This window comes from Macaca fascicularis, chromosome 7 (genome assembly GCF_037993035.2).
Source record: "Macaca fascicularis isolate 582-1 chromosome 7, T2T-MFA8v1.1".
Taxonomy (NCBI): domain Eukaryota; kingdom Metazoa; phylum Chordata; class Mammalia; order Primates; family Cercopithecidae; genus Macaca; species Macaca fascicularis.
In genome coordinates, this window is record NC_088381.1 from 104,501,753 (window position 1) to 104,527,045 (window position 25,293).

At 39.6% G+C, this 25,293-nt stretch overlaps 1 protein-coding gene across 2 annotated transcripts in view; it reads right to left on the minus strand.

Moving 5' to 3' along the window:
* Positions 1 to 2,696: 2,696 nt before the first annotated feature.
* Positions 2,697 to 25,293, minus strand: part of SLC25A21 (solute carrier family 25 member 21) — a 506,910-nt gene continuing 484,313 nt past the window's right edge. For both annotated transcript variants that reach the window (XM_073997256.1, XM_005561106.5), the window contains 3 exons: positions 7,568 to 7,749; positions 6,645 to 6,697; positions 2,697 to 3,542 (listed from right to left, as the gene is read on the minus strand). In XM_073997256.1, the coding sequence (XP_073853357.1) occupies positions 3,481 to 3,542; positions 6,645 to 6,697; positions 7,568 to 7,749 (297 nt within the window). In that variant the 3' untranslated portion in view covers positions 2,697 to 3,480. The remainder of the gene's footprint in view (positions 3,543 to 6,644; positions 6,698 to 7,567; positions 7,750 to 25,293) is intronic.

Here is a 25,293-nt window from a genome sequence, read left to right on the forward strand (position 1 = left end):
ATTCCCCTCCCCCCAGCCCCACCTCCTTCTCTATTTTTTTCTTTCTTTTTTGCAAAGGTGACTTTCTGGCAACGTCTTTGTCTCTGTTTGGTGGTGGGCTGCTCGGGCTCCTGGACCTGGACTTGCCCCCAGATTTTGTGTATGCAGTGAAGGCTTCAACATCTCATGAAGGACACTTTCTTTCTACAGCAGAGGACATGAAAAACAAATAAACAAGCCAGTCTCTCATTTTGTACCTAATCAAACAACACACACACCAAGCATATAAAGACAAGAGGGTGGAAGATATCTGAACAAGAAGGCTCTAAAGGAAGTCACTTAGAAACTTAAGTTTAATGTGAAATGTTTTGCAAAGATGCTTAAAATGAACTTTGTGTTAAGAAAACCACTGTGAAACTAAATTGTACTGTTATTGTTGGCTTACCTGTGTGTTCAGCAATCTCAGCCCAAAATTATGTTGTAATTTAAAGAAAATGGAAAATTCTGCTCTAATGAATGTAACAATGGCTTGCTGTGAAGTTTACATTGTTGTACAGAAGCATGTATCACATGTAGGTAAACTGGTGGTGGTACTAGAAATACAATGTTATTTAATTTTAACAAATTCCCTTTATTCATTTCTGAAATTACAGAACACAGTTTAACTCATAAACCTTTCTAGACCAATTTATTTTTCACTTTAATGTTAATAACAGCTGTGGAGTATATGTGTGTGTGAGCATGTGAGTAGTATGTGTTGTATTTTAAAACGATTGATTTTCTGGGGCAAAATTCTACAGTTTGTAATCCCTTCTGTTTAGGAAGTTCTTCCTGGTTGGCAAAATAGGCTTAAAAATATGTTTTTAGGACATTGGTACAATTCAACTGTTGGAAAATTAATATATTGAGGGTTTTTTGGTACTAATTCTGTGCAATAACTAAAAGAGCACCTCACTGGATATGGATGTTGAAGATGGATTCCCTAGGTGATTTTAGTTTCTTCCCATCTGTGCTGTGCAGTCTACATGGCAATGCAGTTCCACCACATCAGTTTCATGGCTTCATTTAAAACTCAGATGGCTAGATTAGTTAGGTTTTCAAATCACTAGGATGTAAACAGTAAGCAGATTAACATAACAAGTTATGTTAGAGTGACTGCTTTTTTCAAACAGCAGATATCTTATAGAGAGCTTTGAACTGCATTTATTTCTAAAGCAACCGAAATTCAGTGCTACAAATAGAGGATTATAACTTCAGGAGAAGAAAAAGCAGGAGCAGATGAACTCTCAGGGCCATAGTCTTCCTTTGATCTTGTAAAACTCCCATTGACATCTGGAGTTCCCAGTCTGGTGAGAAAATAGACTATAAACTGAATGGAACAAAGATCCAATCCAATAATTTGGTGGAGACTTTAAAACCATACCATGCAGGGACTTTCCTGTCATCTGAAAAACTGATGTAAGGTACAGAGCTATTCTTTATCAAACGTTTTTAGGTGGCTGTTAGGGGGCTTTAAAAATTATTAATTGCTTGTGTGGAAATGCAAATAATGTTATTTTCTTTATCTAAATTAAGAAATATCTTGTTATTGTGCTATTTATAATTTTTTTCTGGTTCTTGTATTTTAAAAAATCTAATATTAATGGTATCGAAGTTTCCTTTTCTCCCTCTAGGTCTTAACAGTGAATTCACATGGAGTAATTTTTAAAAGACAACAGATACAATTTGCTATTCAAAGAAAATTATGATTTAAAGCCACTTTTTAAAATACAAGAAGAAAAATAGAATGGATTAAAGGGTTAACTTTTAAAGATTATTATTATTGGTTAATGTTGACATATTTCCTCTATCTCATAGATGATAAAAGTGTTGCTTTTAAACTGGCAAATGCACTCTTCAGAAATCCTTTTCTATCTCATCCACATGGAGAGGTTAAAGGTTCAATTTCATGGCCTCTATGCAGGCAGTGCTCTCATAGAATGCAAGAGTATTACCTGCAAGGATAGAATGCAGTTGTGCAACAGAGACACACTCTTATTTCTCTTTTTTAACAATTTTGTTTTGTTTTTAATGACCCTTTTATTGACTATTGGACTGAAATATAAATTTTAAAAAACACGTTGGAAAGGATGTACAACAGAAGGCTATGTATGTATATACAGTATGTCAAAAGCCTTTTATTTTTATACTTCAAATGCTCTAAATTAATAAAAAGTAATAATTACCATGTTATCTTTTACTTTTTATTTTCAAAATGCTTTAGTAGTAGAAATAGCCCACGGTAGTAACTTAGGACAGGTGTCATGTGGACTTTCAGGTATTCTTGTTGACTTTACTGAATCAGCATCATTTCTGGATGCAGATATAAAATCAAGTTTGGTTACATCAAGACCAAGAAGATATTTTTGGTGGTACACATTAGTATAGTAATCCTCAGAAATGCTAAGTGTATTTCTCTTCTGGAACATTTCTCCTTCATCATACATATTTTAATACTGCAGACAGCCGACTTCCCATCTGAAGTTGTCGTTTAAAACTAATAACCTGAAAATGCAGTTCTGTTCTATACATTCTTCCTAAAAATGGCGCAGGTAGGCATGTTGAACAAAGGTATTTGGATGTAAATACTGATGGCTGACAAATGGGTCCAAAGGTGCTTCCAATTTGTGATTTAACGTGAAAATATCTCATCAACAAAACTTGTCTTCAAAGAGAACTATGAGAAGCAAAGTAAATTTTATTGCATGTTTCCTACTTGTTAGAAGAGATTTGGGATATCATGATTTAAAAATACATGCTTAAACAACAGTGTTTTAACATTCTGTTCTAAACAATGTTTTAAAATACCTGTTTATTATCTTACAGCAATGTGAGATATAAAGTAGATGTAGGAAAATAGAGCTGATATGTGCATAGATACTACAGAAAACCAACAGATTTACATTTTAACATAGTATTCATAAAATTAAACATTCTAAAAAGGTCATTTTAGTGCACTTTAAAGCATTTTTCTTGTGCTCTTAAAATATTATTTATGGAATAATTTAATTCATTATAAAAACTGTTTAAATTTTGGCTTAACTTTTTTTAACCCAGTCTTTGAATGATTTGAGTTATTTTCAATAGTTTAAGCATTTCTAGACCTCTTAGAAAAAAATACTGATCAATACAATGAATTTTCATTGTGAAGCAGTGAAGAGGAACATAGGAGACAAAGTTTATATTTCTTTTACAAAATATATGATTTCTATGCTATTTTCCTATATTCACTTTAAATACCTCATTGTTCCATATTATTTTTTCTTCTCACAGTTTTATTTATACAGCCAAAGTATCATCTCAAGTTGTCTATAGATATTTTTAAAGTATTAAAATAGATTTTGTTCTTGAACAGTTTTCTCTTTCATAATTATACACCTGGCTGGTCGATAGTCTCTCTTCTTCATGGTGCTGCATAGCAAATATCCATTATCTCAAGGGGGAAAAACACTTCCTAGGCAATCACCAGTTCTCCTGAAGCCATGAATAGGTGTATTCATAAACCAGCAGCATCACTGCACCACCTAGAAAAGAAAAGAGCTGTTTTTTATTGCAAATCCTCTGGAATAGCACTGGCTTTCCCACTGGGTTTCTGAATCCATGATGTCTCACACAGCCTGTCGGGCAGAGGCTGTTCAGAATCAGCAGTTCTGGAGCTTCAATACAAAGATACAAACTACTGTGGAAAATTCTCAGGATAAAATCAATACCATCTTGAGTCTCCAAATACATTTTTCGCCCATGAGTTTTTGCAACTTTCATCATTTCTCATCAGATTCTTCTTCAGGCACTTTTAATTTTTAAAAGTAAATAAATATAGACATATTTAGTCATGTAAGGGCATGTGGCTTTCCTGCAAACAGAAACCTTCAGATTCTTCATGTGTAGGCTAAGGATTTATCTTTTCCAGTCCATAATTAGCAGTCTTAATTGCATTCAAGAAGGAAATCTCTAAGATGGTGCTTGATGGATGAGTCTAGTTTTCTGTCATAGCTTTCAAACTGCATTGCAATGTGGAAATTAGATTCTGAATATTTAAAAAATCTGTATTGCAAAACCTAACAAAAGCAGGTTGAAAGCTAACCTTCATTCCTTTTATCTGCTTCGGGTGTATATGGATTTGAATTTGAAAATTTGGTAGTAGGGGTTGGATGGCATGAGACCACCATTTGTCTTGGAAGAAAACAGCTACATAACTAGTTGTGAAGAGACATGCTCTGTAGTATGTCAACAGGAATATGATACAGAAAAGCAGTCACTAAGGCTGCTGGATACCTAGCCACTGGGAGAAGAATTTGTACGTGGATCATTTTATGTTCTATTTGATGCAGTAAATAGCATGTGTCCTGTGCCCTTCAGGATAATCTCTTCTTATCCTTTTATGTCTAACTGTGTGAAAAACATTACAAAATCAAAATTTGGACAAATATCATGAACACAACTTACAGAAGACTTGGCTGCATGAATAGAAGATTGACTTCTGATGGAAAGAAATAGAACTTGATTTGGGTCTTAGTTATTTTGAACATACTGCCATACATTTTTTTTGTTTTTTTAAATCTACAGGCTGCACATGTTTGTGTAACTATATACCAAAGATAATTATCTGCCTGTAATTTTCATTTTTAACCCATGAAGATACTCTATTAGTCCTCTCTCAGCTGCTCTAGACCTCTTGGAACTCTGACAAACAAAAAGAGCTGCGCTACAGAGGGTTATTAATATGTAAGTAATTGCTGCATTTATTCTTATTAACCATTAAGACAAGAATATGCAGAGTTGGGTTAGTTTTTGGCCTAGTAATAGCTGAAGTTTAAATCACAGACTTCAAGATTCTTTCATGGAAGGTATCTGATTGTTAGCCACGCTGAGCTGCTAAGGCTATTATAAAAATGCTGGATGTTTCTCCAGAACAAACAACAAAAATTCCAGGCTCACATTTCTTTTTCTTTTTTGTTTTCTTTTATTTTTATTATTATTTTTCTACGTCTCTCTCTCATTCTTTAAGAAAAAATTCACCCTTCATTCAAAAGTATTAATCTTAACTCAGTGGTACCTTTCTTTCTAGGTTTCTTTGGTTTGAAGTCGCTGTGATGCACACATTTGGAATGAAGTGGAGGGCAGGTCTGTGAGTGGTTTCCAGATATTCACAGTTTGGCTTAGCCTGGACAGTCAGTTCAAGAACGCTTTTCTTTGGGTATAACACCAGAGCAACTCAGGACCCCTCATGCGAAACATTTAAAAAGCCAACCAAACATTTGCAATCCTGTAACAAAACTTGGGGTCAGATTATTTAAGAGTTTTGGATGAAGGTTCCAGTCAATTACAATTTTAGCTAACCTCTCCCTTGTCACCACCCTTTTTAGGCCCATTCCTTTCTGAGAAAGTTGGTTTAGGGCTGGTGCTGTGATTTCCTCTCATATTAGGTCTACCAGCAGGTTTTTACTCTGTGGTGAAGGAAAAACACCACATACTGGCAGAGATGCACAAAATTCCCCACATTCTATTACTGGGTTAGCTTTTACACACGGGCCAATGACTAACGGAAGGTAGATCTGAATCCCAAACATGAAGCAAAATCCATGTGTAAAGGCCTATAAAGATTGGGATAGATGGGTTGGGAATTGTGGAAGTGTTTCCTAAATATATGAAAGTGTGAGCTGTTCACCGTCTTCAATTTACAGACTGTTGTTCTCTATCTTAGATTAATAGAAATGTTGGTTCATTGGGCTGAAATCTAAAGGTGAATGTGGATGTGTGTTTGTGTAGTAGGGTAGGAGGACAGTAGTATTAAAAGGGAGGAACTGCAAAGGGGAGAGCGGAGGAGTAGGAGAAGGTTCTAGGAAATATTACCAGTATGTATAAATAGGTGAGTATAACCTGATAAAAAAATATGTGTGGTCTAGAGTATACTTTTGTACTTATTCGCAAGGTTGCTTATAATCCAATACTATCTGCCCTGGCAGTTGAGTCTGCAGCAGTTATTTTCTTATCTATTTACACAGAGGCAGCCGATTCTCCCTGTGGGAATGGCAGCCGGTTTTTTTGTGGGTTGGCGTTCTGAAGTGAGGCCCTGAGCCAGAAGCCTCCAGCGTCATGCTGACAAAGGCCAGCAGAGGTAAGCGGCTAGTTACGGTGTCACCACTCCCCAGAGGTGACTGTGAAGATGAGTGGCTTTTGCTGTTCATGGAGGCAAGCTGTCCTCCTTTTCTCTTTTTGAAATGAAGTTGAGGCAGGAGCAAGAATGAATTAGGAGCACGAGGAAACGTTTAATTGGGCTGGTCCCTCACTCAGTGAAAAGCCTCCCCTTTAGCCAGAAGCCACTGCATACACCTCGGCTCTTACTCAAACTCCTACTGCCTGTGGCTTCTTCCTATTGACTTAAGCTGGGTTTTGGCTTCTGTCAGCCTCCAGCAAGGTCATAAATAGTACTTAATAAACAAAGGTAGAACATTTCTAATGGATGTCTTCAGTATCTCAAACACTCATAGACAACTTTATATTCCAAGGTTTTTGTCTTTTACAAAGTGGTAAACCTTTATTTTGTTGCTGATGGACACAAATAACAAAAAAGGAGACAACAGAACAAGAAAGAAGGAAGGATTAAATAATCAAAATATCATTACCTGGTCCAAGTCTCATAATCTTGGGAAGCAGGCCTTTGTACAAAGCTAAAATCCTGTAATAGGAAGGGAAAGAGAAACATTCTTATTCTGAAAATAAATGGAGTTGTACCTTAGCTTTATTGAGATGGGGGCCCAGCATTTAAAAAAATAAATTATTTGGAATTATATACATCTCAAAGCAGACAGCATCTTAGTATTCTCTGCAGCAAACTGGATGTGGGGAAAGAGTTAATCAATTCTTTATTACCCAACTCTGCTGGTCCTGCCCAATCAGAAACATGACTTTCATCAGCGAGATGCTTTTGCTTTCAAGACAGGTCTTACTTTCAAGACAGCTGTGTATATGGACAGAATGACTTTTGTAATTGAATTTAAAAGACCACAAACTCAGTCTTTACATTAGGAAATATGATGCAGTTTATATCAAAATAATAAAATATTACTTGTTTACTTGAGGAAAAGAGCGGCGACGAAACAGAAAGTAAGATTTTAAAAAATCAGAAAAAATGCACATACTTTAAATTTTTAAAATTATCTTGACAGAACTCTATAATTCTCCCAGGAGAATATAATTAGGTGGCATTTTGATGGGATTTAGAGTCAGAAGACAATTATTCTCCTGCGTTTATATTAATAGGACATATAATATACAATACTATATTATGCAAACTGTCAAGTAAAAAGTTCATCTTGGCATTCTATGGCAAACACGCAACATATTGTCACTTGATGGTGTAAGCACATGTTTACAACATCTTATTATTTTATTGTCTTGGAAAGCTTGTCATACATATTTGCAGAGTTTCTTAGACACAAGCTCCACTTAGGAGGGCTTACTGGTTCTCATCTAAATGGAAGGACAATTCAGTTTTAACAATACGTGAGCCTTATACATTTATTAAAATAAGAATGTGTTATGTTACCCTTCTTCCTGATAGACTGTTGCCATTGTTTTAAAACAGGTTCTGTACTTGATCTCTCCAGGAACTGGTTGAGGCCCTTGAATCCTACTTTTGGCAACATCAAAAGGGATGTTAATGACTGAGGCTATTGTCCCCGAGAGAAGACCAATCCCAAATTTTCTCAAAAACTCCAAGGTTGGATCCTAAAAGAAAAGAAGAATAATATAACAGAAAGGGGAGCGGAAGCCCCTAAGTCGGTTAAACACTATAAAGCAATATGTATTTAAGCAGAGCATTGCACTCCCGGCACCCTCCTGTTATTCCAGCGGAACACATTAGGATTTCCTAGGCTGGAACTTGTTTTCTTGACAATCCCATTGGCTATGTTTTTACACATGGTCTAAATTGCTGAAGTACACATTTCCTCACACAGGATTTATAAACACAGTTCATAAAGAAAGACTGGTATGGCATATGGGGATGATTTGTATAATTGGGCTTCACAATGTACTTAGTATTACTGTATCAAAACAGGAGAAATCCAAGCACACTATTAGCTAATTGGCCAGAATATTTTACAAATGACAGCAACTTCCACCATGAAGCCTACTAAAATGCTCATTTGTGTGTGGACCCCCAAATGTTAAATTAAATCAAGGCTACTCTCGGTCTGCTGCTATTCCCTGCCAGGTTTTTTGCATTTATTTTCACGTGTGGCTGATCCACTGTACTGAGAAGTGCTAGCTTCCTGTTATTAACAAACCAACTTGGGGCAGCTGCAAAACAGCCTGTGATATTCTGTGCATTATAAACAGTAGTAAGTCACTGGACTAATTGACTGAAGAATTTACAATCCATTGTTTCAGAATCTTGTTCTTCCTCCACGGCAAAGGAAGAAACTGAGAAAGAGAGAGCAAGAGTGAGTAAAAGAGAAATATTTCTTCTTTCTGTTAGAATTTAGGCCCTTCACGTCAGTCTGATTTGATTTTCCACCCCCGCCCCCCGCACTGCTTTCTGACATCAAAGTACTTAATTAGGTCTTATGTGGGAGTCACTTTCCTTTGGCCTATTTTTGTGCCCTCTGAGCTCACATTATGATTTGCTATAATGAATTTGCTGGGAAGTTCTCATTATGTTGCCAACCTCAGTTCTATGTTTTCAGTCCTCTGTTCTCTGAAGAGAGGTCATATCACATACTATAAGCTGCTGACTCTGACCCCCTACCCTATCTTTTCCCTGCCCTCTTTTTTTGATTGATATTTTAGAGGGATCATCACAGAGGAATAATATAGTGCTGTGCCACAACACTATTTTATCCAGAGGGGAAGCATACCATGCTTAAGTTAAACAAGAAAATTCAGGTCTGAGCATTACATGCTTCCAGCCTCTATGAAAGAAGAAAACTTCTGAGGGCTCTGAAATTTTCAGCTGAACCAAGAGCCAGTTACCATCACAGAAACTCCTATGTGGCTAAATATAAAAAGCAAGGGTTTGGTAATAATTCCTGGATCTGGGCCATACAGGTGCCGGGGAGGTTTAAAGGGATTTGAAAACCAACAGGGTGTTTCAACAGGAAAAACAATGCAGTGATTGCAGTATGAGTGAGGTGTGTTTAAATAATTCCCTCTCCCCCCATTTTTTCTCTTTTACAAGGAGAGAAAAATGCCTTTATGTTACTCCTCTCCATTATGGCACAGAAGCAGAACTGGAGCTCAGGAGGACAGTGAATTCTAGACCAGCTCTGGTTGTCTGACCTCGGATGAGTCACTGAATCACCTAGAGCCCAGTGTACACAAGGGAAGTTTTTAACCCCTACCTTACCTCTAAATTGTATCATTTTTCTGATAAATAAAAACAATAATATAAGTAAAAATGTTATAAGTGTTGCACAAACCTGGCAGAAAATGAATAGTATTTTTATGTAGCCTGTTTTCTTTTTCTTTTTTTTTTTTTTTTGAGACGGAGTCTCGCTCTGTCGCCCGGGCTGGAGTGCAGTGGCCGGATCTCAGCTCACTGCAAGCTCCGCCTCCCGGGTTTACGCCATTCTCCTGCCTCAGCCTCCCGAATAGCTGGGACTACAGGCGCCCGCCACCTCGCCCGGTGTAGCCTGTTTTCTAAAGATGCAAAACATTCTGTGAAAAGATGCTTTCTTGAAATCCCCGTGACATTGCAAAGCTCTCTTTCTTTTTCAATTAAGGACAAGAATGGAAACGATGATTTGTATACACATTGTCCTTCTGGGAAGTTTGGGAGACTGGCTGATGTGTTTGCTGAGGACCAAAGTTGGGGATGGAAGGTGAACAAAGAGACTCAGTGATGGTCATTGTGCTTGAGAGATGGCATTGGAAACCAAAAGCTTAGGTCTCCAGGTCATCATATCATAGTGTTCACTAGCAGGAGTAAGTGTCCACCTTTGTATTTATTTATTTATTTAAGATGGAGTCTCACTCTGTTGCCCAGGCTGGAGTGCAGTGGCAGGATCTTGGCTCACAGCAACCTACACCTCCTGGGTTCAGGTGATTTTCCTGCCTCAGCCTCCTGAGTAGCTGGGATTCCAGGTAGGTGCCATCATGCCCAACTAATTTTTTGTATTTTCAGTAGAGATGGGGTTTCACCATGTTGGCCAGGCTGGTCTCGAACTCCTGACCTCAGGTGATCTGCCTGCCTTGGCCTCCCAAAGTGTTGGGATTACAGGTGTAAGCCACCATGTCCGGCCCACCTTTGTTTTTTATACATTTCCCAGTACAACAGTAAGATCCCACAGTGGTTCCCCAATCCAGCTGTGCTTCAGAATCATCTGGCAATTTTACAAAATACAGATGCCTGGGTCCCGCTGCAGACCCATCTCGGGGGTCCCAGATCAGAACCTCATAGGAAGGTGCCTACAAATTGTTTAAAAAGCTCTCCAGGGCTCCTAAGGCTGCCAGATAAGGACCTGAGTCTAAGAATCAGTGATTTTGATGTTCCACACTGGCAAAGCAGATGGTCAGTTGCTACCCCTGTGGGCATTCTAGGGAGGAAAAGAATTTGCTTGGGATGGCCATGAGGCTATCCCTGACCACTGGCTTCTGGGCCCGTAGTCAGTCTCTTCCTTGACCCTGCTTGAATCCAGCATCCCCAGCTGGGCCTGCGTGTGCAAGGACAACCCTCTCAGCTCACCTCTGCTTTCTTTGCCACGTACCACCAGCCATCCTCGAATGAATGCAGCATCTCAGATGCCTCTCCCGTTCATCCTCTCCTGGCCACTGCCACCTCTCTGGCTTTAGATCAAGTTCCCATTACCTTTACCAAGTCTTGCTTCCTTCCTGCCTTCTAGGATCTATTCTTCACAGTGATATCGGGGTTCTCTTTTTAGAAAAACAGATCTGCTTCTGGTATCTTCCTACTCAAAGACCCTCAATACTTCCTGGATGCGCAGAGAATAAAGACAAACTGGCTCACTTGGCCATTGATTTCTTTCCCCTACCCTCAATATGCTTCCAACTTATGTTTCCAGCTTCCACTTCTACACCCTACCCTGAATCCATACTATGGTCACACTGGTTAATTCATAATTACTCAAACATACCAAGTACTTTCCCAACTCCACGCTTTTCTTCAAATGATTCCTGCAGCCTAGAATGTCTTTCTCCATCATATTCACCTATAGCAATCTCACTGCCCTTTAAGGTCCTGCTTAAATCCCATTCACCCAAGGAAGTTTTACAGATCCCCTGTCAAAATTGATTTATCTTCTCCCCTACTCCCAAGATACTGTCTGAACAACAGTCCTCACCTTTGCTATGGCCCACTTAGTGTTAGGTATATTTTTGCATGTATCTCTCTTCCCTGCAGGGCTGTGAATCTGCATAACATAGGAGCATGTGTTACTCCTCTTTGTGTCATCTGTTTTGCAGAGTACACAGTAGGTACTAAATAAATGTTTGCTGACTGGTCTATCAATGTTTATACTTATTTATTTTTTGTAGAAACTATGAGAATCAGGCTTAATCCTTAATCATTTTTTTTTTTCTCAAGACTTAATGTCTTCCAGGCTGGAAGTGAATCCTTATGACAACGTTGTATTTCTGTCTTTCTCTCAGAAGGTATTAACATGGGGGCATGACAAGGTATCGGGCGTTTGGAAAGTGGAGTATTTCAGAGTGGATAAATTGAGACTTTCAGGTCACAGAGACAGAGCTAACCTGGGGTTGCCCAGTTCTATTGCTCAGCGACTCTCACAGAACAACATGATATGGCAGGCTGTGGCCAGATTTTAGGAAAACAAACAAACAAACAAAAGCAATTGACAATTGACATAGTACTCTCTGGGCTCTTTGGTCTTAGATTTCCTGACCTTTTCCCTAGTAGAAAGAGGCATCCACTTGCCTCAAAAAGAATGAGGATTCTTGTAGCAGGACCACAAACAGAGAGAAAAAGGTAATGGTTTAGTGTTTTTACTTTCAAATTAGAATCTTGATCATAAAAATGGAAGCCCTGGAGAAGAGGCATAGTCTTGAAAAAGATTGGGAGCAGGGGACAAAGTATGTGGAGTCCACATGTAGAGAAGGCACCAGGATCCCTACTAGTGGCTGTGGCCAGAGAGCCATCACGCAGGACCCATCCAACACACTGGACCCTTCCTTGGCATTCTGGTACCGTGTGGCCAGGGAAAAGCACCTCCCTTGGAAGCTGCCCTCACGGCACCTGGAGGAGAGGGTCTTCATAGCTGCTGCCAAATCAGGTTCAGGAATAATGCAGAGCACTCCCTAGTGCTAATGCTGCTGAGCTCATCCAAACTGCTCTGGTGGACAACCTCCTTGTCAGCAACACAGGGCCCTAATAAGCCTGGGGACAGGACGATGGTGTGGAGGAGAAAGTTCCAACCCTAGTCCTTGGGTGGGGCTGGGTCATTATTTGGTACTTATTTAGAAACTTTCCTTTGAAGCTATCTAAGACACAGACATCTCTGTGAGTTGGTCAATGATTTCACTGTCATTGTGATGGTTAAAACCCCTAGGCAAATTGAATTTGCATAGCATTTTGGAGTTACCTAGCAGGCAAGTTGCGTCATCAGGGAGAAAAACCCTCAGACAATGATTCTTTACTGGTTAACCATGAAATAAGGGGTCCTCAACTTGGAACCTGAGTCAGAGGAGAAAACAAGCAATACAGGAACCCATTTCATTGAACATAGTGAGCTTTTGTGGGGAGTAATGGGATGGGGGAAGTGGAGAGGACGGGTGGCCATGCTGAAACCAAGATGCTCGGAGCTGAAGAAAGCAAGTTGAGTGTGGCTGTCGCCTCTACCCAGACCCCTGTTACCCCTGGGGATGCCTCTGCAAGCCCCTGGGTGGTACCCAGGCAGCATCCAGGACAGCTGCCTGCTGCCTTCCGTCCTACCACCCCACCTCCAGCAGCCCAGGACCCTACATTTCCAGCCTTTCTCTTGGCCTCCTCTCTTCCCACAAGCAACTCACTCCAGGTTAAAACATGTCTTCCCCAGCTCACAGAAGAGGTAACAATTTTAATAAAAATAAACATTGATTGAAGTACATATTTTGTGCCAGACACTGCTAAGTGCAAATGTCTAAGCATTACATCTGTTAATCTTCACAACCTTTGAGTTACGAACTATTATTATTATTCCTATTTTACAAATGAGTTAACTGAAAGGTTAAGTATAAGAAGGGATTTTTTGTTACATCCAAGTGAACCCAAGACTTTGCCTCCAGGCATAGTTTTTCTTCTTATACTCTTAAGAGTTAGTGGGTGGGTTGGTGGGGGAGGAGTCTAAGAACCAAGCAATGCTTCTGTATTAGTCCGTTTTCACGCTCCTGATAAAGACATACCCCAGATTGGGCAATTTACAAAAGAAAGAGGTTTAACTGGACTTACAGTTCCACATGGCTGGGGAGGCCTCACAATCATGGTGGAAGGCAAGGAAGAGCAAGTCACATCTTACGTGGATGGCAGCAAGCAAAAAAAAGAGCTTGTGCAGGGAAACTCCTGTTTTTAAAACCATCAGCCTTCATGAAACCCATTCACTATCATGAGAACAGCATGGGAAAACCCGCCCCCATGATTCAATCATCTCCCACTAGGTCCCTCCCACAACGTGTGGGAATTATGGGAACTATAAGATGAGATTTGGGTGGGGACACAAGGCCAAATCATATCAGCTTCTGTGTCTCTGTAGATGAGCTTTTCTGCGGAGTGTGTCTGTTGATTTATTAGGCTTGTAAAAGCTTGAAAACAACTTCATGAGACCATTTTCCCTACCAATATGTTTATGAAGTAAGGAAAGGGCAGTGCAGGGTTGAAAACAAAGAGGCTAAAAACAGGAAGCCCTAATTTTCACAGGGGTTCTCAGGCAATTCACCTAAATAAAATGATTTCCACACACAATCCTGCTCTGGAGTCTAGTTACTCACACCTCAACCATATCCATGAACTCTGTGATTCTCAAAGTGTGTTCCCCACACCACCACCATCAGCACCATGTGGGAACTCATTAGAAATCAAAATTGAGGTTCCACCCCAGACCAGTGAATCTGGAAATGGAGCCCAGCTACAGCAATGTATTTGAACAAGTCCTCCAAGTTATTCTGATGGATGGTAAAGTCTGAAAACTACTGCTTAATTAAGTTGATCATTCACCCTCTTTGGATCCTTGGGCTGGATAACTGATGCTCTAAGATTCATCTTAATCACTGACCCTAAGGGGCTCTGGATGTGTTGGGAAGCATTTTGAAGCTTTCCTTGGTGGAAGCAGGGGTTGTTTCTTCAAGGCTGCACAACTGAAGGCAATGATGTTAAATCTGTTCAACCTCTCCTATCCTTAGCTCAGTCCAAAGCCAGAATGGCTATCAGTGGGGTTGCCTGATCTAAGTGATACCTATCTCATAGTTTGAATGGGTCATTTTGTACTGGCTAGCAGTGAGTACAGCATTTCTGCTGATAACCATAATAATAAATAACAAGGAAATTAATAGCAAAAGTAAATAGCAACAAAAAATGCTATACATGGTATAATATTTGTATTTTTTCATACTATTATGAGTAATAATGCTATTATTAATAATATTTATTGCCAGGCACAATGTCATATGTGAAAAAGTATATAAAAATGTATATATGATATAACAAACCCTATGAGTTAGGCATATAACACCATTTTACAGGTAAGGACATGAGACATAAAAAGTTAAGTCAGTTGTCCAAGATCACACTGCCTGTAAGAGGTGGAGCCTGGATTTGAGCCCAGCTCCTTCTGACTCCCAAGTCTATGTTTCTTAACCATTATGTCATATTGCTTCTTGTGACTGATTCATTCATTGTGAATCCAGCCAACAAAGATTTATTGGGTGTCTGTATATGTCCAGTCTTACACTGGGTGCTAGAGTTGGGTATGAAGGTAAATGGTCCAGAGAGGGGACTGGAAGTGGGTGTCTAAGCAACTATCCCAGTTCAGTGTGATTAGTACTGAAGGGGGAATGTGAAAAAAATGGAGGGCAAACATACAGTATGGAGAGGAAATTCCTCCTGGGATTTCACTCTCTGAGTCCTGTAAGATGGTATCTAGCTTCTGCCTCTTAAAGCTTGGCCGGTTGTTGGCTGTTAAGGAAGTCAACAGAAGACATATTATTATGGTGAGTCACCATATTAGCTGTATGGCTAGCTCTCTGAATTGAGAATCACATGACCTGGAGTATCATTTTGCCTTTCTCCATTAATTTATTTTAAAAATTGGAGGAAGAAGATGAGAATAAGACACTCACTATGAGTCAGGTACTGGGTTAAGCCCTTTGTATATTTAAGCCCCACAGAACCCCCGAGCAGATGAGGTACCCGAGCCATACAGAAATTTGCTACCTTACAAAGGGATATAATCTTGAATTAGTCAAAAGAGAGCTAAAGTCCTATTATTTAGAAGTGAAGAAGCCAAAGTATTGGGGACTCTGAGATTGCCACATGTCAATCAGTTTTAGAGACATGTACACTTGCCTCTCAGGGCTGCACCCTAATTCAACATGCAAGGAGATCACCTCTTAGGCCAAGAGAAGACTTAAGTAACAGAAAATAAAAATCCCAGAATCACAAGACTAGGAGTGAATTCAGAATGCCACCTAGCCTAAGTCAAGTATTTTGAATGGATCACACATAAATTATGTAAATGAATATTAATATTACAAATATATTACGTTATTTAAAATGTCCAACTTAATTCCATAATTAGCTCCAACTGTCACCAATTAGGGAACATTTCTTGTACTTAATTGATGTTCCTCACCAATAAGCCTAAACCATTTTACTCCAACACTTTGCTCAATTGCAAGGGCAAGCAACTGTTAACTACTCTTGATGTAATTCACTGGAATTTAAAAACTGTTATTAACTTTGGGAGGCCAAGGTGGGAGGAGAGCTTGAGGCCAGGAGTTTGAGACCAGCCTTGGCAATATAGTGAGACTGTCTTTAGAAAAATTAAAATTAAAAATAAAATCTCTCTGTTACTGCAATAGCATTTTATTTCCAGTACACTTTTAAAAAAATTCCTTTTGAATATTTATTTATAAGTAGTATGTATTATTTCCTCATCTATGGATCTTTTCCTCTAAATATTTTCTGATTTTTCTTATAAATCATGTGATATAACTAAACTGGAGCTGAGTAGTCTGAAATATTAATGAATATTGCATGCATTGACCTTATTCTGTGATAATAATATGGAAAACAATACTTGCAGGTTTTAAAAATGGTTTACTTCCCTTGCAAACATTTTAAGGCTGAAATTAATATTTCCAGTCACAAATGAGAAAACTGAGACGGAGAGAAGGTATAAGTTTGCCAAAGACACATGGCTAACTAGTAAATACCAGAATTGAGAATTAACACCAGGTTTTCTTGCTAGAATTCTCTGGCTATTTCCATTATACTGTGTGATCTTTCTGTGCGTGCACAGCTGACGAGATGTGTTTACCAGCCCCTCTTCAGGGAGATCAATGAGTTTCTCTGACAGAACATATTATTTATAGACTCTTTGTGACTTAACAAGAGACATTAAGAAGTGATCCCAAAACGCTGGCGGCTGTGATGTCCCACAACCTCTAAAAATTCAACATCAGAAACGTGATCATATGACTCAAAACAGTTAACACCCTACATATTTGTAGCTAATTTAACCATATAGTTCAAACTACGCAGCCAAGACCTAAAGACAGCATAAGTAATTTAAGGCAACGGCACTTGAGAGGATAAAATATGTCCACTGAAAGAGGCATATGCCTCCTCTTTTACCTTTCCCGGCATGGGCTCTGACACCTGGCTTCGTTGGCTGGCCAGCTGGCTGCTAGCTTGATAAACAGAAACATCGCCCATCTCAGAGGTCTTTGTGATTAGGGTCTGGGGTCGTTAAGAAGGCGTTTCACCCAGGGATGTGCCAGAAGAAGGAGGTTAAGATGAGAAAGCAGGATTTGTCAGCCAGTGAGGAGTGGGGGTGATGAGGGACACAGGGCAGGAAGCCTGCTTCTCTGCAAAAGGCAAGAGTGAGCAGAGGACGGCAATGGGGCTTTTCTTTTAAGGAAACTCAGCATTAAAATGTAATCTTAGAATCTTCCCACCTCATGTCAGCCCAAATTACATTTCCTTTCATCTCTGCAATTAAGTCACCCTTTAATTCCTCCTGGTACTTCACCAAATAGGGTGGTCCCCCGAGGAGTTACATGATTTTGGGGGTATCACTAAAGTATTTCTTTACAGAACTCAATTCTGTGACTCATTCTCATGCCCTCTGTAGCACATCACTATCACAATAGGTGAAGTGGAGGCTGCCACACAGTCCTTCATTTCCTTAAGGTTGCAAGCCAGAGGCGGTACCAACAAGAAGCTTATGATGGATCCCTGCATGAAGGAACTGCAGAAGATTTACTGTAGCAATACATTTTTTTAAAAAATTATACTTCAAGTTCTAGGGTACATGTGCACAACCTACAAGTTTGTTACATATGTATACATGTGCCAAGTTGTATGTGCTGCGCCCATTAACTCGTCATTTACATTAGGTATATCTCCTAATGCTATCCCTCCCTGCTCCCTGCTCCCCACAATAGGCCCCAGTGTGTGATGTTCCCCTTCCTGTGTCCAAGTGATCTCATTGTTCAATTCCCACCTATGAGTGAGAACATGCAGTGTTTGGTTTTCTGTTCTTGTGATACTTTGCTGAGAATGATGGTTTCCAGCTGCATCCATGTCCCTACAAAGGACACAAACTCATCCTTTTTGATGGCTGCATAGTATTCCATGGTGTATATGTGCCACATTTTCTTAATCCAGTCTGTCACTGATGGACATTTGGGTTGATTCCAAGTCTTTGCTATTGTGAATAGTGCTGCAATAAACATACGTGTGCATGTGTCTTTATAGCAGCATGATTTATAATCCTTTGGGTATATACCCAGTAATGGGATGGCTGGGTCAAATGGTATTTCTAGTTCTAGATCCTTGAGGAATCGCCACACTGCTTTCCACAATGGTTGAACTAGTTTACAGTCCCACCAACAGTGTAAAAGTGTTCCTATTTCTCCACATCCTCTCCAGCACCTGTCGTTTCCTGACTTTTTAATGATTGCCATTGTACCTGGTGTGAGATGGTATCTCATTGTGGTTTTGATTTGCATTTCTCTGATGGCCAGTGATGATGAGCATTTTTTCATGTATCTGTTGGCTGTATAAATGTCTTCTTTTGAGAAATGTCTGTTCATATCCTTTGCCCACTTTTTGATGGGGTTGTTTGTTTTTTCTTGTAAATTTGTTTGAGTTCTTTGTAGGTTCTGGAAATTAGCCCTTTGTCAGATGAGTAGATTGCAAAAATTTTCTCCCATTCTGTAGGTTGCCTGTTCACTCTGATGGTAGTTTCTTTGGCTGTGCAGAAGCTCTTTAGTTTAATTAGATCCCATTTGTCAATTTTGGCTTTTGTTGCCATTGCTTTTGGTGTTTTAGACATGAAGTCCTTGCCCATGCCTATGTCCTGAATGGTATTACCTAGGTTTTCTTCTAGGGTTTTTATGTTTTAGGTCTAACATTTAAGTCTCTAATCCATCTTGAATTAATTTTCATATAAGGAGTAAGGAAGGGATCCAGTTTCAGCTTTCTACTTATGGCTAGCCAATTTTCCCAGCACCATTTATTAAATAGGGAATCCTTTCCCCATTTCTTGTTTTTCTCAGGTTTGTCAAAGATCAGATGGCTGTAGATGGGTGGTGTTATTTTTGAGGCCTCTGCTCTGTTCCATTGGTCTATATCTCTGTTTTGGTACCAGTACCATGCTGTTTTGGTTACTGTAGCCTTGTAGTATAGCTTGAAGTCAGGTAGCATGATGCCTCTGGCTTTGTTCTTTTTGCTTAGGATTGTCTTGGCAATGCGGGTCTTTTTTGGTTACAAATGAACTTTAAAGTAGTTTTTTCCAATTCTGTGAAGAAAGTCATTGGTGGCTTAATGGGGATGGCATTGAATCCGTAAATTACTTTGGGCAGTATGGCCATTTTCACGACATTGATTCTTCCTATCCATGAGCATGGAATATTCTTCCATTTGTTTGTGTCCTCTTTTATTTCGTTGAGCAGTGGTTTGTAGTTCTCCTTGAAGAGGTCCTTCACATCCCTTGCAAGTTGGATTCCTAGGTATTTTATTCTCTTTGCAGCTATTGTGAATGGGAGTTCATTCATGATTTGGCTCTCTGTTTGTCTGTTACTGGTGTATAAGAATGCTTGTGATTTTTGCACATTGATTTTGTATCCTGACACTTTGCTGAAGTTGCTTATCAGCTTAAGGAGATTTTGGGCTGAGACGATGGGGTTTTCTAAATATACAATCATGTCATCTACAAACAGTGACAATTTGACTTCCTTATTCTCTAATCGAACACCCTTTATTTCTTCCTCTTGCCTGATTGCTCCGGCCAGAACTTCCAACACTATGTTAAACAGGAGTGGTGAGAGAGGGCATCCTTGTCTTGTGACGGTTTCCAAAGGGAATGCTTCCAGTTTTTGCCCAGTCAGTATGATATTGGCTGTGCATTTGTCATCAATAGCTCTTGTTATTTTGAGATACGTTCCATCAATACCTAGTTTATTGAGAGTGTTTATCATGAAGGGCTGCTGAATTTTGTCAAAGGCCTTTTCTGCATCTATTGAGATAATCATGTGGTTTTTGTCATTTGTTCTGTTTGTGTGATGGATTATATTTACAGATGTGCATATGTTGAACAAGGCTTGCATCCCAGGGATGAAGCCAACTTGATCCTGATGGATAAGCTTTTTGATGTGCTGCTGTATTTGGTTTTCCAGTATTTTACTGAGGATTTTTGCATTGATGTTCAACAGGGATATTGGTCTAAAATTCTCTTTTTGTGTGTGTGTGTCTCTGTCAGGCTTTGGTATCAGGATGATGCTGGCCTCATAAAATGAGTGAGAGAGGATTCCCTCTTTTTCTATTGATTGGAATAGTTTCAGAAGGAATGGTACCAGCTCCTCTTTGTACCTCTGGTAGAATTCGTCTGTGAATCCGTCCGGTCCTCGACTTTTTTTTGGTTAGCAGCCTATTAATTATTGCGTCAATATCAGAGTCTGTTATTGGTCTATTCAGAGATTCAAATTCTTCCTGGTTGAGTCTCAGGAGGGTGTATGTGTCCAGGAATTTATCCATTTCTTCTATATTTTCTAGATTATTTGCGTAGAGGTGTTTATAGTATTCTCTGATTGCAGTTTGTATTTCTATGGGATCGGTGGAGATATCTCCTTTATCATTTTTTATTGTGTCTATTTGATTCTTCTCTCTTTTCTTCTTTATTAGTCTTGCTAGCGGTCCATCTATTTTGTTGATCTTTTCAAAAAACCAGCTCCTGGATTCACTGGTTTTTTTGAAGGGTTTTTTTTGTGTCTCTATCTCCTTCAGTTCTGTTCCCATCTTAGTTATTTCTTGCCTTTTGCCAGGTTTTGAATGCCATTGCTCTTGATTCTCTAGTTCTTTTCATTGTGATGTTAGGGTGTCGATTTTACATCTTTCCTGCTTTCTCTTGTGGGCATTTCGTGCTATAAATTTCTCTGTACTCACTGCTTTAAATGTGTCCTAGAGATTCTCATATGTTGTGTCTTTGTTATCATTGGTTTCAAAGAACATCTTTATTTCTGCCTTCATTTCATTATTTACCCAGTAGTCATTCAGGAGCAAGTTGTTCAATTTCCATGTAGTTGAGCGGTTTTGAGTGAGTTTCTTAATCCTGAGTTCTAATTTGATTGCACTGTGGTATGAGAGACAGTTTGTTGTGATTTTTGTTCCTTTACATTTGCTGAGGAGTGCTTTACTTCCAATTATGTGGTCAATTTTAGAATAAGTGTGATGTGGTGCTGAGAAGAATGTATATTCTGTTGATTTGGGAAGGAGAGTTCTGTAGATGTCTATTAGGTCTGCTTGTTGCAGAGCTGAGTTCAGGTCCTGCATATACTTGTTAACCTTCTGTCTCATTGATCTGTCTAATATTGACAGTGGAGTTTTAAAGTCTCCTATTATTATTTTGTGGGAGTCTAAGTCTCTTTGTAGGTCTCTAAGAACTTGCTTTATGAATCTGGGTGCTCCTGTATTGGGTGTATATATTTAGGATAAACAGCTCTTCTCATTGAATTGATCCCTTTACCATTATGTAATGGCCTTCTTTGTCTCTTCTCATCTTTGTTGGTTCAAAGTCTATTTTATCAGTGATTAGGATGGCAACCCCTGTTCTTTTTTTGCTTTCCATTTGCTTGGTAGATTTTCCTCCATCCCTTTATGGAGTCTATGTGTGTCTTTGCATGTGAGATGGGTCTCCTGAATACAGCACACTGACGGGTCTTGACTCTTTATCCAATTTGCCAGTCTGTGTCTTTTAATCAGGGCATTTAGCCCATTTACATTTACAGTTAATATAGTTATGTATGAATTTGATTCTATCATTATGATGTTAGCTGGCTATTTTGCCCATGAATTGATGTGGTTTCTTCCTAGTATCTATGGTCTTTACAATTTGGCATGTTTTTGCAGTGGCTGGTACCAGTTGTTTCTTTATATGTTTAGTGTTTCCTTCAGGAGCTGTGGTAAAGCAGGCCCGGTGGTGACAAAATCTCTTGGCATTTGCTTGTCTGTAAAGGATTTTATTTCTCCTTCACTTATGAAGCTTAGTTTGGCTGGGTATGAAATTCTGGGTTGAAAATCCTTTTAAGAATGTTGAATATTGGCTCCCACTCTCTTCTGTCTTGTAGGATTTCTGCCAAGAAACATGCTGTTAGTCTGATGAGCTTCCCTTTGTGGGTAACCTGACCTTTCTCTCTGGCTGCCCTTAACACCTTTTTCTTCATTTCAACCTTGGTGAATCTGAGAATTATGCGTCTTGGGGTTGGTCTTCTTGAGGAGTGTCTTTGTGACGTTCTCTGTATTTCGTTAATTTGAATATTGGCCTGCCTTGCTAGGTTGGGGAAGTTCTCCTGGATAATATCCTGAACAGTGTTTTCCAACTTGGTTCCATTCTTCCCATCACTATCAGGTACACTAATCAAATGTAAATTTGGTCTTTTCACATAGTCCCATATTTCTTGGAGGCTTTGCTTATTTCTTTTTACTCTTTTTTCTCTAACCTTGTCTTCTCACTTTATTTCATTAATTTGATCTTCAGTCACTGATACCCTTTCTTCCACATGATTGAATTGTCTATTGAAGCTTGTGCATATGTCATGAAGTTCTCGTGCCATGGTTTTCAGCTTCATCAGGTCATTTAAGGTCTTCTCTACACTGTCTATTGTAGTTAGCCATTTGTTTAATCTTTTTTCAAGGTTTTTAGCTTCTTTGCAATGGGTTCGAACATCCTCCTTTAGCTTGGAGAAGTTTGTTATTACCGACCTTCTGAAGCCTACTTCTCTTCTGTCAACTTGTCCAACTCATTCTCCGTCCAGCTTTGTTCTGTTGCTGGAGAGGAGCTGCAATCCTTTGGAGGAGAAGAGGTACTCTGATTTTTAGAATTTTCAGCTTTCCTGATCTGCTTTCTCCCCATCTTTGTGGTTTTATCCACCTTTGGTCTTTGATGTTGGTGACCTACAGATGGGGTTTTGGTGTAGATGACCTTTTTTTGATTTTGATGCTATTCCTTTCTGTTTGTTAGTTTTCCTTCTAACAGTCAGGTCCCTCAGCTTCAGGTCTATTGGAGTTTTCTGGAGTTCTACTCCAGACCCTGTTTGCCTGGGTATCACCAGCGGAGGTTGCAGAACAGCAAATATTGCTGCCTGATCCTTCCTCTGGAAACTTCGTCCTAGAGGGGCAACCACCTATATGAGGTGTCTGTGTGTCCCTACTGGGAGGTGTCTCCCAGTCAGGCTACACAGAGGTCAGGGACCCACTTGAGGAGGCAGTCTGTCCATTCTCAGAACTCAAATGCCATGCTGGGAGAACCACTGCTCTCTTCAGAGCTGTCAGACAGGGATGTTTAAGTCTGCAGAAGTTGTCTGCTGCATTTTATTCAGGTACATCTTGCCCACAGAGGTGGAGTCTAGAGGCAGTAGGCCTTGTTGAGCTACAGTAGGCTCTGCCCAGTTTGAGCTTCCTGGCCGCCTTGTTTACCTACTCAAGCCTTAGTGATGGTGGATGCCCATACCCCAACCAGGCTGCCACCTTGCAGATCCATCTCAGAGTGCTGTGCTAGCAGTGAGCAAGGCTCCATGGGTGTGGGACCCACCAAGCCAGGGATGGGGGAGAATCACCTTGTCTGAAGGTTGCTAAGACCTTGGGAAAAGTGCAGTATTTGGGCAGGAGTGCCCCCATTTTTCCAGATAGTTTCTCATGGCTTTCCTTGCCTAGAAAAGGGAAATCCCCCAACCCCTTGTGTTTCCCGGGTGAGGCGATGCCCTGCCCTTCTTTGGCTTGCCCTCTGTGGGCTGCACCCCCTGTCCAACCAGTCCTAATGAGATGAACCAGGCACCTCAGTTGGAAATGCAGAAATCAGCTGTCTTCTGCGTCAATCACGCTGGGAGCTGCAGACCAGAGCTGTTCCTATTCAGCCATCTTGGAATGTCCTCCCCAGGTTCCACCAAAATTTAATACAATACCACCTCAAGCGATCCTCCTGCCATGGCCTCCCAAAGCGCTAGGATTACAGGCATGAGTCACTGTGCCCAGCTCATGCCAACATCTTGATGTAAAAATAAAACACATTTTTCCTCTCTTCCTTTCCATCCCATTCTTCCAACAAATCCCCCACAATCTATTTGTGCACAGTCTTTGGCTGCATTTAAGAAAGGTGTGTGTTCATGTCACAGGAATGGTTGATCCTACTGTACTCTGCATTTGATCAACAAAAAACTGCAATATTCTGTTTAGCTCTGACATTGACATGGACAAATCTGATGCACTATAATAGGAGAGATAGGCTACTCAGAGGACTGGAAGCCATGTCACCAGAAGAGTGAATGGGGAGCTGTGGGTATACTCTGAAGAAAGAAAGACCCATGTGTCCACACATTTGAAGAAGTATGTAGAGTACAATGATTAAGAACATGGGCTCTAGGTTCAGATTGCCTAGGGTCAGGCCTTTGAAAGGAGTTAGTGGAGACAGGCACCAGGCTCTGACATTCTTTGTGAAGACTTGTTCAAAATCTCTAAAGAAAAGGGCTATGCCATGTCACCCTCCTCTTGTGTATTTACCAAGCCTGACACATCATAGATATGTAATAAATGCCTTAGCTTCCTTTATAAAAACATAATAAACAAAGAACCAAGGTTTCAGAAGCAAATTACAAAGGAGGCAGATACACACACTGGTTAAGCACCTGGTAGCAACCGCAAGGCAAATAATAGCAGCTTATCATTGTCTTGCCCACAGCTGGGTATGGTGGTCATGAAAATGATGTGGTGCATTGGAATCATAGTTGCCTCCTGGTAACTGAACAAGGAGGCAGCTTAAGTGAGAATGAACTGCCTTTTTTTTTTTTTTTTTTTTTTTAAGAGGAAATTTGCATGTTAGGTATTGTTAGTTCTAATGGATCCAAGTCAGCTTAGAGTCAGCTCTCACTATACACCTTTCATTCTTTATAATCTTGGCTCTCTTTTGTTGTTTTGTTCATAAACTTTGACAAAAACATTTTCCTCCTGATGTCATGGTATCATGCTTTTTTGTTCCCAGTGAAAATATCTGCTATTGAAGCTTAATTAAAAAATACAGTTGTTTTTACTTAACTGCTATCAGAAGAATCTATTACAGTGTTTGTTTTCTCTTCATGTGAGATAATTTAGGGAAATGCTAGCTCTCCACTCCTCAGAAGGTCACTAACTAAAATGAGATGGTTCAATTGATAAGCATTCTTTAAGGAATGTGGAGTATTCCCAAGATCCTATCCTTGCAGGGCTCTAGGCTTTGGAATGAAGTAAAAGTCTTGTTAAAACCTCTGCATCTAAATGTAGCCATTCAGAAAATAGCCATGAAAATTCCTTTTTTCCCTCTAAGTTGTCTGTTCTTTAAAGTATTGAAAAATGTAGAACAATTTTGAAGGTTTTACCCACTTAGATCAAATTATTTTATGTGTGTATATATATATAAAATGTCAAAATGGATTACGGTTTAAGCATAATACTTATCACTTGATTATATCATCTTCTGTATATATTTCACAGATATAATATGTATTGTATATACCTATATACACACGTGGTTAGACAATACCACCTAGGAATTAATTATGTGTTGAGTATTATAC